Source organism: Lampetra fluviatilis, chromosome 44 (genome assembly GCF_964198595.1).
Source record: "Lampetra fluviatilis chromosome 44, kcLamFluv1.1, whole genome shotgun sequence".
Taxonomy (NCBI): domain Eukaryota; kingdom Metazoa; phylum Chordata; class Hyperoartia; order Petromyzontiformes; family Petromyzontidae; genus Lampetra; species Lampetra fluviatilis.
In genome coordinates this window covers 75,938-89,878 of record NC_136318.1, presented here as the reverse complement: position 1 = coordinate 89,878, position 13,941 = coordinate 75,938, and the positions used below count along the sequence as shown (strand labels likewise).

The 13,941-nt window shown below is 51.6% G+C and overlaps 1 protein-coding gene across 1 annotated transcript; it reads right to left on the bottom strand.

The window, feature by feature from the left end:
• Positions 1-323: 323 nt before the first annotated feature.
• On the bottom strand, positions 324-11,793 carry LOC144947140 (uncharacterized). The gene is made up of 4 exons (XM_078876337.1): positions 11,757-11,793; positions 11,211-11,355; positions 2,145-2,388; positions 324-627 (listed from the first exon to the last, which is right to left on the bottom strand). Exons 2-4 carry the CDS (start codon positions 11,329-11,331, stop codon positions 324-326), a joined length of 669 nt encoding a protein of 222 aa, XP_078732463.1. The 5' UTR covers positions 11,332-11,355; positions 11,757-11,793.
• Between the last annotated feature and the right edge of the window lie 2,148 nt (positions 11,794-13,941).

Below are 13,941 nucleotides of genomic sequence, written 5' to 3'. Positions count from 1 at the left end.
CCCCTCGTCGGTCATCGGACGGCACCAAGAGCGGAGTTGGCGGTGCAGGAGGGGGTGCCTGTGCCTCAGCCCCATCTGGCCACCGTTCAGGCTCCGCACGCTCCCCCCGAGGCTCCGCCCTGTATCGATCCAGCTCCGCCCTCTCCCCCCGAGGCTCCGCCCTGTATCGATCCAGCTCCGCCCTCTCCCCCCGAGGCTCCGCCCTGTATCGATCCAGCTCCGCACGCTCCCCCTGAGGCTCCGCCCTGTACTGCTCAAGTTCCGCCATCGTTAAATCAGGCTCCGCCCTTGATCCCCGTCCACTCCGAATCCGCAGCAACAAACTAGCGGCCGATGGTCGGTCGCCAGCGGCTGGCTGCCCAGCAGGGGGCGGGGGGCACAGCGGTGGCGGGGCAAGTGGTGGTGGGCGTGACGATGGAGGAGGAGGAGGAGAAGTGGGGGGAGAGGGCCCCATTGGCGGAAAGGCAGGAGGTCCCGTCGACGGTGGTGGTGGTGGAGGAGGAAGAGGTCCTTTCGATGATTGTGGATAATAAAGTTGAGAGCCTGATGATGATGCTGGGAGCAGAGGTCCTGTTGACGGCTGAGAAGGTCGATGTCCTGAGGATGTTGACGATGGCTGTGGAGGTCCTGTTAATGGTGGAGGGAGTGGGGGAGGTAACGTTGTAGGCGGCGGTGGTGGTTGTGGAGTATGTGCCGCCGATAACGGGGGAAGAGGTCGTTGGTGGCGCAGCACTGTGAGGTTTTCTTGCGTGTTTTGGGATCTTTGGAAGCTTCAAGACAGAAACAAGAACACTCATCAGTTTCCTCCTTGTCACTCTTATATTGCTCCTACCATGCCTACTGTTACATGGAAATTCATTTGTCGATTCCTTCACCCATTGAGGCAGACAATCATCTCAACCACCATAACGGAGATCAAAACATCACACTCATTACTCTTTGGTTCTTCGGTAAAGTCACGTAGGTAGACAAAATGAATAATGAATCACGACGTTTCGATCGCAACACAAGCAATCGTCATCAGGTGGAAATATACAGCAGTAGAACTGCTGAACAGGAAAGGGCTGCTGCAACAAGAGGTTATATATAGGTTTGAGGTGGGCGTCACCCAAGGTTAAGTAGGCGAGGTCAGAGATGGAAAGGAGTCCCGTCACCGCACAGCAGCTGCGTGCGACGACGGTGCTCATTTCCCATCATACTCGTTTAAATTAACATGCCAATCTCTCCCTTTAACGCAGCTTTTGTGCGTGCGTGCGGCGACGGGACTCCTTTCCATCTCTGACCCCACCTGTATCTTTCCACCTGATGACGATTGCTTGTGTTGCGATCAAAACGGCGTGATTTATTATTTATTTTTTCTACCTACGTGACTTTACTGAAAAAACCAAAGAGTATGAGGATTCCTGCAGTCACGAAAACTTCAAATCAAGATCACACTCATTCACTCACCCATTTGCTCACTCACTCAACTACTCTCACCCACCACACTGCAGGCAAAAACCCTTCTCTTTCTGCTTCTTCTCTTGCAATGCTGCACTTTGGAATTCCCTCATCGTAATTGCCTCGTTTTCCCCATCTTCGACAACAATAACCTTGCTTCACATGTCAACTTTATTTATTACAACTCTGTTTCTGCCGCTGGTTGTTTGGGGCCTTTGGGGTTCTCTGCTTGACATCTATGTTTCAAAATTATCACTTAGAGCTATTTCATCTCATGTGACGATACGCGACATGTAACTGGAACCATGGGAGATAGATTAAAAAAAAAGGACAATTTACAAAAAAAAAGACAATTTACAAAAAAAATCTGAGAATGACGCATTGACAATGGAGAGGTCATTGCGACCAAAGCCAGTGATGCCCCCACCACCATGACCACCACACATCGCTACCACCGCTCTCCAAGCTCCACTAAATTCTGCAGCTGCTGCACAGTCAACACACGGCCACCTCAAAGTTTCGTGCTCAGTCTCCCGCCATTTGGCCGTACCTAGGCTTTCTCTTCCCCTTGGTCTGCAACCTCATGGAGACTGCCATAGTACAATTTAGGGGCTGATCGACGCTCAGAAACGGGGTACGTTTCTCACGAAGTCCTCCTGTCGGTTTGTGCGTTGGGGTAGGTGGGGGAAGGCCCCTCCCCTTACCTGCCGTGGCCCGGCGCTCCATTTTGGTAGGCGCCGGGTGTCGGCACGGGGGCGACGGGCGGTGGCGGTGGCGGGGCCTGGCCCCCGGGGGCCGTGCGGGATGACACGGCCTGCTCCGAGTGGTTCCTCTGGGCGTACGGAGACAAGGGGTTGAACGCCTCCCTGGGCAGCCGTGTCGTGCCGCTGTGACCGGGGCCCGGTGTGCGGCTGGGCACTGGAGGACTGGCAGCAGCAGCAGGAGAGGCTGCGAGAGGAGACAAAATCTAGCTGCCATTTTTTTACATTTTTACAATTATTTTACTATTTGATTTTACCAGGAAAAACACACTGAGTTATTCACTCTTTCAGGAACGACCTGGACACAAATAGCTCAATGAAGTGGCTTATCATGTGGAAATTTACAGCAGACAAATATACTAAACACGTTTCTAAATGCAGAGGGAAAAACTGGAGGACTCGGAGAAAATTTCACGCGACCACGGCGAGAGAGACCATGAAAACTCCAAATATACAGGCGTCAGGAGGTCAGGATCAAACTCACGTCCTCCTGCATACCTGGCAAGGGAGATAACATCTCATCACTGCTGCGGCGGCACCCCTGGGTTCCTTACCCATACAGGGAATTCGCAAGTTGAATGCGGGTTCACCAGTCGGAAGGGGCAGTCACTGCTTAGAGCATCAGTCCCTTGGATGCAACACCATAAAGGTGCATAAGAGGTTTTTTGGGTTAGATCGCGTAAATATATAAATGTGCCGTTAAAACTCGTCACCACCCGACACAGCCAACTAGTAAGGGTTGTCACGTAAACAAAACATGCCAATGTGTGTTGGAGAGCCAAGCCACAACATTTACAATACGAGTACGACATTTCGCCAGTAATTACAACTGGCTTCATCAGGCGACAGACAGATTTGTGGAGAAGTCTAACTGTTTCGTTCCTTATATAGAGGCGTAGATGTGGTAACCACTCTTCTGCGCTCTTGCGCAAAGTGGAGGGGGATTAATGAGTCAACGTACATTATGCATGTGCATTATGGGTCCCCTTTGATCTTGTCTTTCCTGTCTATTGTGTGTGTTAAAATAGCTGTACCAACGGTAATCCCTATTGAAGTATGGTTTCCTTTGTAGGCATGCATTTAAACAATGTATTATATGATTATTCGCTTCCATGCAGCACTAAGGTGGTAGCTATCCGAATGGTTAAATTTATTTTTATTTCTTAAAATTTCGAAATATTCTCTAATTAGTCTTGGCCAGTAGCAGCTAGTTTTTGCACAGAACTTCAATATTATCAAAATCAATTGAGTGTCCTTGTTTGCACGCATGTTCTGCTACTGCTGACAGTTGTATTTGGGAGTATTTAATATTTATCTGATGTTCTTTTAGTCTCGTGCTGATCATTCGTCCTGTTTGCCCAACATAACATTTTCCATATGTGCAGTTAATCCTGTATACACCTTCTGTAGTTTATGTATGTGCCAAATCTGAATCGGATGTTTTGTTTTTTAAACATCTGGCTAGTTTATTAGTGACTCCCGCAATGTATGGTATTTTGATCGTTTTAATTACTTTCAATGCTCATGTTATTTGATTTGGTTTTGGCATTCAATGCCCTGTTGATTTGTGCATTATTGTAACATTCATTTGCAGCGCTTCTTTAACATGTTGGATTTCACTTCTCAGACTGTCACCATCTGACACTTTCTTAGCTCGATGAATGAGCGTCTTGATGAGAGCAGATTTCTGTGCGGGGTGATGGTGCGACTCTGCATTCAGATAGGCGTCAGTATGCGGTTTTTTTCGGTAAACACTGCGTTTTATTTTACCATTTCGACCCCGTCCGAGCAGAATATCCAGAAATGGAAGAGTTCTGTCAGCTTCCACTTCCATGGTGAACTGGATGGATGTTAAACGTTAGTGATGTGCTGGTAGCGAAGCTTAAAATCTAGAGTTAGTGATGTTGATAACCGTTTTGTAACCACACTTTGCGCAAGAGCGCAAAAGTGTGGTCACCACATCTACGCCTCTATATAGGTGTAATGCGGGCGTAAACGGCTTCGCGGATATGACGTCATGGGGGGGAGGAGTTAGGTCACGTGTGAGAGAGGGGTGAGGTCTTAAGGGAGATATACCGGAAGAGACGAGAGAGTGTGGGAGATAGAGTTAGAGTGAGGCCACGCAGGGCGGAGGTCGAGGAGTGGCGAGATCGCCACACACACGCAGAGTAAGACTTGGCACCGTCGGCCAGCGGTGACCAAGCGCGGAGGAACGACGGGCAGCGGTGGAGCTGCAGTGAGGGCAGCCGGAGGACTGCACAGGGGATCTGCAGCGGAGCTGCAGAGGTGTGGAGGCTACGGGAGCGAGGGCAGCTACGGAGCTGCCAAGGGGAGAGCTCTGAGCGAGGGCCATGTTGGACAAGTGTAAAAACCCGAATAAAGGACAACGGAGACAGACCCAGGATCGAGTCCTTTATTACACTGGTGTCAGAAGTGAAACGGCATGTCAAAACAGCTCAGAAGAAAGAATATTCCTGCGCCATCATCTGCTACATCATCCGACGACGACGACCTTCCTCGGGCGGTCGACCTGCCTGCGATGGAGGAGGAGATCCGTGCGGGAACGAGTACGGGTCCGGGAGTCCAAGATGTCGCCACGTCGGTGGACCCGTCTGCACCAGAGGACGCGGATTGGCGATGGAGGCAGATGGCGGCGCAGCTGGAGACGCTGAAAATCGTGCTCGCGCAATTGTGCGACCTCGTCACGCCGAGGACGGCGTTGGGGAGAGCCGATGGAGGTCCGCATGTTGCTGCCTTGCCTCCGCTGTCGGCGCCATCAGCCACGCGGCAAGAAGACGCCATCTTGGGTGTGGCAGGAGAAGAACGGCGGGAAGCCGCCATCTTGCGCTCTCCGCGGCGAGAGGCCGCCATCTTGAACACGTTGCGATGCGACGCCATTTTGAATATGCCGCCTGGTGAGTCATCGGCTGAGGATGGTGCAACAAGAAGTCGCAGTCGTCATCTCACGACCGTTAAAGAATTCTCTATCGGGGGCGATTGGAGTGCTTTCGCCTGCAGATTTCTGGCGGCGGTACGCTCAGCAAGGTGGACGGACACTGAGGCATTGGAGGTTTTACCGACTCTTCTCGATGATGAGTCGGTGAGATTCTTCCGCTCTATAAAGGCCGAAAAGAAGAAAACATTGAGAGGAGTTTTCGACGAGATGGCAGATGCATATGAGCCACCGGATGATGCTCATCGCCGGTTTGTTCAACGTCAGCAAGCACCCGAGGAGTCGCCGGTGGCATACAGGGGTGCGGTATTGGAGTTGGCCATGGCTGCATACCCGGAGACGGAGCCTGACCTGCTCGAACCTCTCATCTTGGGTAAGATGCTCGAGCTGTCCCGGGATTTGGGGATTCCTATGCCGGTGTGTGGCCACGAAAAGCTCACGTCCCGGGCGGCCGCTAAATGTCTTGATGCCCAGTTCAACCTGCGCCGTTGGAAGCAAGTCACGGCGTGGACGGGGGGGCCCATCGTCGATGGAGGTGCCGCAGGTTGGGATCCCAAGAAGGCGGTGTACGTTCCTGACGGGGGGGGCCCGCAGGAGCTGACGGCCGCCTCTGCTCAGTGGTCGGCCCGCAGTAGGCCGGGGCCGCGATCTGCGCCGCCGCCACGGGAGCCTCGGGTCGGGGGGCCTGCGGCGCGGCGCAACGACATCGACTGCTTCCGCTGCGGCCGTAAAGGCCATTACGCCGGGGACTGCTGGGCCCGCATCCCGGGTCCGCCCCAGCAGGAGGCCTCGTCAGCGGACGTGCCACGGAAGGATCCTCCAGGACAGGCAAGTCGGTGCGCACCAGACACCCGGCAAGGCTTGACACCTCACTCATCACCGTTTTAGTGCCATCCGGGTGTTGTTAATAACGGGGGGAGGCCATCGACTGGGCCACGTCGCTCGGTAATGCAGTGGCGTAAATTGGCACGGCGGGTCGTCGCGGCCGCTACTGGTTCGTCCACTGTACCTGGTTCTATACAAGGGGTGGACGTACGAATTAATCAAAACTGCATTGAATTACCGGGTGGGCGAAAAATTACATTTCTACCGTCGCCCTGGGGGCGACCTGCTCCGGTCGCTCAGGTGCAGACGCTGTCCGAGGTATCTGTTGATATTCCACCTGGCTCACAGATGCTTATCCCCTTGCGATATCGGAAGCCTGTACCTGGTCGTCAGGGTGCAATTGGGGTTTTGTTGTCGCCGTCTGCCACTATAACGGGCGGAGCAGCGCTCGTTGGGGCGCAAACTATTGTCCGGCCTGACCAGCAGCCGTTTCTGCAGGTGCTTAATGCAAGTACCGAAAATGTGTGTGTGCCAGCTGGTACGGTTGTGGCACATGCCACTACGGCGTTTACGGCACAAGATCATCTGGACAGCCAGGTCATGGTTGGTGGTGTTTCAGGTCCTGGTGCCGCAGATAATCGCTGGATCGCCGAATTGTGTGGGAAAAATTCTTCCCTTTCCGGTGAACAACGTTGTGCGCTTCGTAAATTATTATTGAGTTATTCTGATGTGTTTAGCTCCGACGATTTGGACTTGGGACGCACCTCGTTGCTTTACCATCATATTGACACAGGGGACGCTGCCCCTATTCGGTTAAACTCGCATCGGATGAGTCCGGTGGAGCGAGATCAGGTTCGAGGGGCAGTGGATGACATGTTGGCTGCGGACATAATATCTCCATCTAACAGCCCATGGGGCGGGCCTGTTGTTTTGGTTAAAAAGAAGGATGGCAAATTGCGATTTTGTGTCGACTTTCGAAAATTGAATAAAGTGTCTGTGGCAGATGCGTACACCCTGCCGCGTATGGACGACTCCCTCGATGCCTTGTCGGGGGCGAAGTTCTTTTCAACGCTAGATCTCTCTTTGGGATTCTGGCAGCTTCCCCTTGACGAGCCCTCGCGGGAGAAGACTGCTTTCCATACGCCGCAGGGGTTATTCCAATTTAATTGTCTTCCGATGGGGTTGAATGCTGCCCCTGCCACATTTCAAAGGTTGATGGAGTTGGTGTTAACGGGGTTGCAGTGGGAGACATGTCTGATATATTTAGATTATATTATCGTCTTCAGCCGCACATTTGATGAGCATTTACTGCGGTTGGAGGCGGTGTTCGCCAGGATGCGTTCCGCTAATTTGAAATTTAAGACTAAGAAATGTCACCTACTGCAACGGTCCGTGCGCTATTTGGGGCATATCGTAAGTGCGGACGGGGTGGCCACGGATCCGGACAAGACAGCATGCGTCCGTGACTGGCCAACTCCGACCACGGTGGGGGATGTACGTCGGTTTTTGGGGTTTGCCTCATATTATCGGAGGTTTGTTCCGGATTTCGCGACGATCGCGAGGCCCTTGCACCTCCTTACGGGTAAAGGAAGGAAATTTGTTTGGGGACCGCCGGAAGAGGCGGCGTTTCAGGGCCTGCGCGATCGACTGGCTACGGCACCGACGTTAGATTATCCTGATTTCGATCACCCCTTCATTCTGGATACGGATGCGAGTGACACGGGCATTGGGGCCGTGTTGTCTCAGTCAAAAGGTGGTGTGGAACGCGTGGTGGCGTATGGTAGCCGGGTTTTGTCTCCCGCAGAAACTCGCTACTGCGTCACACGCAGGGAACTTTTGGCTATTGTTTTCTTTCTCCGCCAATTTCGACCGTATCTCTACGGTCGTTCGTTTATTGTACGCACGGATCATGCGGCCTTGCAGTATGCTCTCAAGATGGACCAACCATTCGGCCAGTTGGCGCGGTGGTTGGATACGCTGCAAGAATTTTCCTTCCAAATTCACCATCGGAAGGGGGTACGTCACGCGAATGCGGACGCGCTTTCTAGGTTGCCGCAGCGATCCCCTTGCGCATGCGCGTCGGGGACGCATAGATGTGCGCCGATTCAGCAACCCCCTCAGCCTGTTGCGTTGGCGGTCGACGTGCCTGAAGCTCCAAAGGAGCCGGGACCGGCTGATGGGATTCTGAATCTTCCAAGGGCTGTGTGGATTCGGGAACAAATGTTGGATGGTTCATTGGTCTCGTTACGGAATCGGACTGCGAAGAAGAGTGGGGGACTGGGTACGGGGGGTATGCCGGAAACCACTCTCCGCGATGGTCTGCTGATGTGGAGGGAAGGGTTACAGGAACGCTGGCGTCTGGTTGTACCGGCATCCTTGCGGTACGAGTTGATTAGGACTCTGCATGGGGACACGCTTTTACATCTGGGGGTGCAGAAGACCCTATTGACGCTGCAGCGAGACTATTTTTGGCACGGCATGACAACGGATGTCGGTCACGTTCGCGCGTGTCCCGATTGTGCCCGGCGAAAACCACCTAAACAACCATATGTGCCGCCCATACAGTCTATTCAGGTGTCTAGAGTTAACGAATTGGTGGCGTTGGACATTTTGGGACCCTTCCCGCCATCCGCTAAGGGAAATAAATACTTGCTAGTTGGGGTGGAGTACCTCTCCCGCTGGCCGATGGCCTGGCCTTTGCCTGACCAGTCAGCGGCGTCTATCACAGACTCCTTTCTATTCGGGTACGTTATGGACAAGGGGGCGCCGGAGAGGCTCCTCACAGACCAAGGCCGGAATTTTTCTTCTAAATTGTTGGGGGAGGTGTGCGCGGCTCTTGGAACTAAAAAGATACGGACATCTCCCTACCACCCGCAAACGGATGGTATGGTCGAACGGCTAAATCGGACTTTGTCCGCCATGTTGTGTCACACCGTGAGTAAAAAACAATCTGATTGGGATTTGCATATCCCTGGGGTACTTTCGGCATACCGAATGACGCCGCATGCGGCTACAGGATATTCGCCGTTTTTCCTTATGTACGGTCGCGTGCACGTGCCGCCAATGGATGTGCAGTTGGGAACTGGAGTGAGGGGACCTGCTAAGCCTCTTCCTGATTACATTCAGGATACCGTTCGCTGGGTTACTGTGGCGCGGGAAGGGGCCCGCATGGCTACTGCCAAAGCCCAGGCCCGGAACGAGCAGTGTGCTCGACGCTCGAAGGGGGAGTGCCCCTGGAAGGTGGGGGACATGGCCTGGCTCCATTGCCCGTAGGTGCGGCCAGGTACCTCTCCTAAATTACACAAACCATGGCAAGGGCCGGTTCGCCTCATCGAGGTTCCCAACCCACAGTCTGCGCGTGTTCGGTTTGGATCTCGGCGTTGGTTCGTTCACACGTCGCGCTTGAAACCATGTGGCCCCTCGAAACGATGCGTCATCTCCCGATGTTGCCTTGCCGGGGTCTGTGGCTGCCGACTCATCCTTGCCTGTGCCTGTTGACCTTGCAAGAGCACCTGTCGTGCCTTTTACATACAAGCCGGCCGTGACATTGCTGGAGACAGGAGACTCTGCTCGGGGTGTGCCTACCACGGCTGCGGGGACTCCGAGCCCCGCCACCCTTCCGACCCCGTCGCATACACGATCGCGACGCACCCCCGACGCTGGGCCTTTAGGGACACGGGACCGGGATGTTGACGGGCCTCCAATAGCGACAGGAGGACTTCATCCTGTCGCTCCTAAAACCCCGTCACGTTCCCGGTCTGCAGGAGGGCCGCCGCCCGTCCGGGACGGACCGGCGACCCGAACGCGCTCAAAGTCCCTTACATTTCGTTGAATTTTACTGTTGTGTTTTGTTGTTGTTGTTATATTTATTGTATGCTTCGTTGTCCTTGAATGTGTGATGGTTGTGTTCGCTCGCATTACTTGTCTCGTTATTGTTCAGCCGAGGTCGGCTGGATTTTCTCTACGGGGGAGGGTGGTGTAATGCGGGCGTAAACGGCTTCGCGGATATGACGCCATGGGGGGGAGGAGTTAGGTCACGTGTGAGAGAGGGGTGAGGTCTTAAGGGAGAGATACCGGAAGAGACGAGAGAGTGTGGGAGATAGAGTTAGAGTGAGGCCACGCAGGGCGGAGGTCGAGGAGTGGCGAGATCGCCACACACACACGCAGAGTAAGACTTGGCACCGTCGGCCAGCGGTGACCAAGCGCGGAGGAACGACGGGCAGCGGTGGAGCTGCAGTGAGGGCAGCCGGAGGACTGCACAGGGGACCTGCAGTGGAGCTGCAGAGGTGTGGAGGCTATGGGAGCGAGGGCAACTACGGAGCTGCCAAGGGGAGAGCTCTGAGCGAGGGCCGTGTGGGACAAGTATAAGAACCCGAATAAAGGACAACGGAGACAGACCCAGGATCGAGTCCTTTATTACATAAGGAAAGAAACAGACTTCTCCACAAATCTGGATGTCGCCTGATGAAGCCAGTTGTAACTACTGGCGAAACGTCATAGATTGTAAATGTTGTGGCTTGGCTCTCCAACACACCGGTGTGCTGTACTAGTGACGAATTGGCACGTTCTGTTTACGTGACAACCCTTACTAGTTGGCTGTGTCGGGATGTGGCGGGTTTTAACGACACATTTATATATTTACGCAATCTAACCCAAAAAAACCTCTATTATGGATGATATTGGTCGCGAAAGCCTTCGTGTTAAACCATAAAGGTGTCACCCATTAATAAATAATTATAAATGGCATTGTGAGCAGGGTGGATAAACCACACGTAGGCAGAAAAACAAAGACCCCCCGTAGAGCCTTAACAGGGGCAAGTGCTGGTAGCGAACACCTGTGAAAGCGGTGCACAAGGGGGTGGGTGGCTAGCACCATGCCTGGCCATCTTTGTCTCCCCAGTGCTGTTTAAACACGGTACGAGGTTCTCATTTTAGGCAACATAGGGCGAGGCCCAGGACTGGTTAAAATATTTGCCACTGTTATTAGTCTTGAGTGGGAATCGAACTCGATTCACGCACCCATCCAGTCATTCACCAACCCACTCATTTTCACACACACCCACCCATCCACTTATTTACACACTTTCCTACCTAACCGCTCATCCACCGACCCATCCAGTCACTCATTCACCTACTTGTCCACCCACTTACCCACTCACCTGCTCATTCACCCATCCACTCACCGACTCATTTACACATTCACTCATCCACCCACCCATCCACCTACTCACTCTTCTGCCTCAGCTCATCCTTGACAGCCTCCACTCCATGCTTCTCAATGATGTCGTAGATGCCCTGGGAGGTAGATCGGCTTTTCAGGTCTTTCTCCGTGATCCCCACTGACTGGAACATCCTCTTGAGCTCTGGGTCTATGTTCTGCACTCATTTAAACACAGGGAGAATGTGAGGCACACAGTAGTGAACACATCCAATGGCATTTCCAGCATTAGTAGTATCCGACTCCTGCCATGGAAATGTGGAATTTCCACAAAATTGCTCAGGGCTACCAACAGGGATGAGTAGAGTCTCACGCTACCCACTCGCTGCACATGAGAGGTTCAAGTCTCAGGGTTGTTTTGTTCGACCAGGGGTTCGACCAGGGACATCTCATCTGCAAGTGACCTCTGTGCCATTAAAATGACAAAAGCCATAGCACAAAAGCAAATGTACAGCAATGAACTGAACAGGAAGCAGAGCGGAGACAACCAAATAGAAATCACAGCAGAAACAACCAAACAGGAGCCGGAGTGAGTGCGGGCCCGTTGCACTGTACTCACGTCAAAGGAAGTTTGTGGATTATAGCCAACGTGTTTAAGGTGTCTGTCAATAACGAAAAAAAACAGAGTTAGCTGAACAAAAAAAATACAGCCACTGCAATCCCAGGAACACACGACAACACATTAGGGGCCTTGTTTCATGGGAAATGCTGCCAAATGCTCAATCTTCTTCTTTCATACGGCCGATGTAGATGCACAACAACAAATACAATCTCACATTCAAGTGCCCAAGCCAGACAAGTGCGTCAGGATCAGTGGAGTGTATTTCTGTGTCACCTTCATATTTGTGAATAGGGCAATACGTCATTATGTTGTACAGTCCTTTCTCGTGACCACAGTCACACACTGGACAGTTTTTAATTTTCCATTTGTGCATCAGGTATCCACATCTGGCATGGTTTGTGCAGTGGATGTGGTTTAGGGTGGACCACGAGCTTCGTGGAAGATCAAACCCACGGATCTTCTGCGTTGGGTCTTTCACAAACTCCACTCAGCTCTCCAGGCTTCAACCGGGTTGAATTTGCATTCAGTAAAAACACAAATCATTGCTCATCAAGATATTCGATTGACGTAATGAACCGACCAAATTTGTGTTGTCAAGAACCCTCCACCACTTGACGCAGCCAAATTAAATGAGTTACGTGGTACACAGCACAGATGATTAGCAACGGGCCAACTGTGATAGTTTCAGCTAGCTCGCCATGGGCGAGTTTGAGAGCATCTCAAATTATTACAGGAGCAAGTGATAGGCCCCGAGGGATGTGCAGGGGAGATCTGCGTGTTTGCCGAGTCTTGACGCCAGCAATGATGCCTTGCGTCAACAAACACACGGGGGTTCTCATCCCTATTTATTTTGCACTTTCAGTGCAGTGGCATCTCAAAGCACCGTGAAAAACACAAAGACGAACGAATTCAAAGAAACACAATGCAAAAGACAAATATCTCCCCTATAGCCTTAACAGACCGTTGGGGCAAGTGCTGTTAGCAAGTAACACCTACGAAGGACGAAATAGAACACAAGGGTTAGTCGCCGGGTTAGTAGCGCAGCTAAACGCACACAAACACGGAATCAATGTGGCACCTGCATTATCACTGCCAATTGCCACTTTGCATGATAACAAATAGATAGATGCAAGTGAGTTGCTACAAAACCACTCATCTCCCAAATGTATTGATGCATTTGAAACACTCATGGTGTTGTATGCAATGCTTGTATTTAAAATGGTTTATATATTTATCTAAAATGTAACTGCAATGGAAACAGGAATCAACGGCAGATTGTCAACCCAGGGCTGGATTAAAGGATGCCTCCTCACATCGCATGGGTCACACGGGGGTCGCTTGACCATACTTCACCACACTGGTTATTAATGGGTGAAGTTGTTGGGGGGATGGCAATTAAGATATCACTTGCCACTGATGTTAGCCATGGCTGGGAGCAGCGCACACCCCTATCACTGCACGCCATCAAATATAATACATTATTTTTGGGACACACAGTGGCAAATCCACAGGCGGAGCAGGGGAGAAGCAGGCTTGGCGCATTTCTCTCCTGGATACACGTATAAATAATAATAACACGATGTAACACAATTTTTGTCTCTGGGTAGTAAGTGTTATTTTTTAATTGCTAATGCCTAAAAAGTATAGAAAATGGCTATTATTCCCCACAAACTTTGCTTTTGTGACCAGGACAGTCATATTTTGAATTTTACCTATTTTAAATGAGAAAACGGACGTATTTATGTCTTTTCATTCACGTAAAGTCAGAAAAAAAACATGACTCAAAATTAACGTGTATTTATACTAAAGTAATAAAAAAATTACTACAAAAGATTTAGAAGTGAGTAGTGTTTCGAGATTTACGATTATATTGTAAATCACTTTCACGAATCAGCCCCCAAACATAGTCTTCCATCATGTTCTCGTTATACTGTCCTTGGTAGCGGCATTCAAAGTCCAGTATATCCTGGTGGAAGCACTCGCCCTGCTCCTCTGAGTACGCTCCCATGTTCTCCTTAAATTTATAAAGATGAGCATCAAGGATATGGACTTTCAGGGACATCCTACAGCCCTTTGTGCCATAGTTCTTCACCAGAGTCTCAACCAACTCCACAAAGTTTTCGGCCTTGTGATTGCCCAGGAAGCCCCGAATCACTGCGACAAAGCTGTTCCAAGCCGCTTT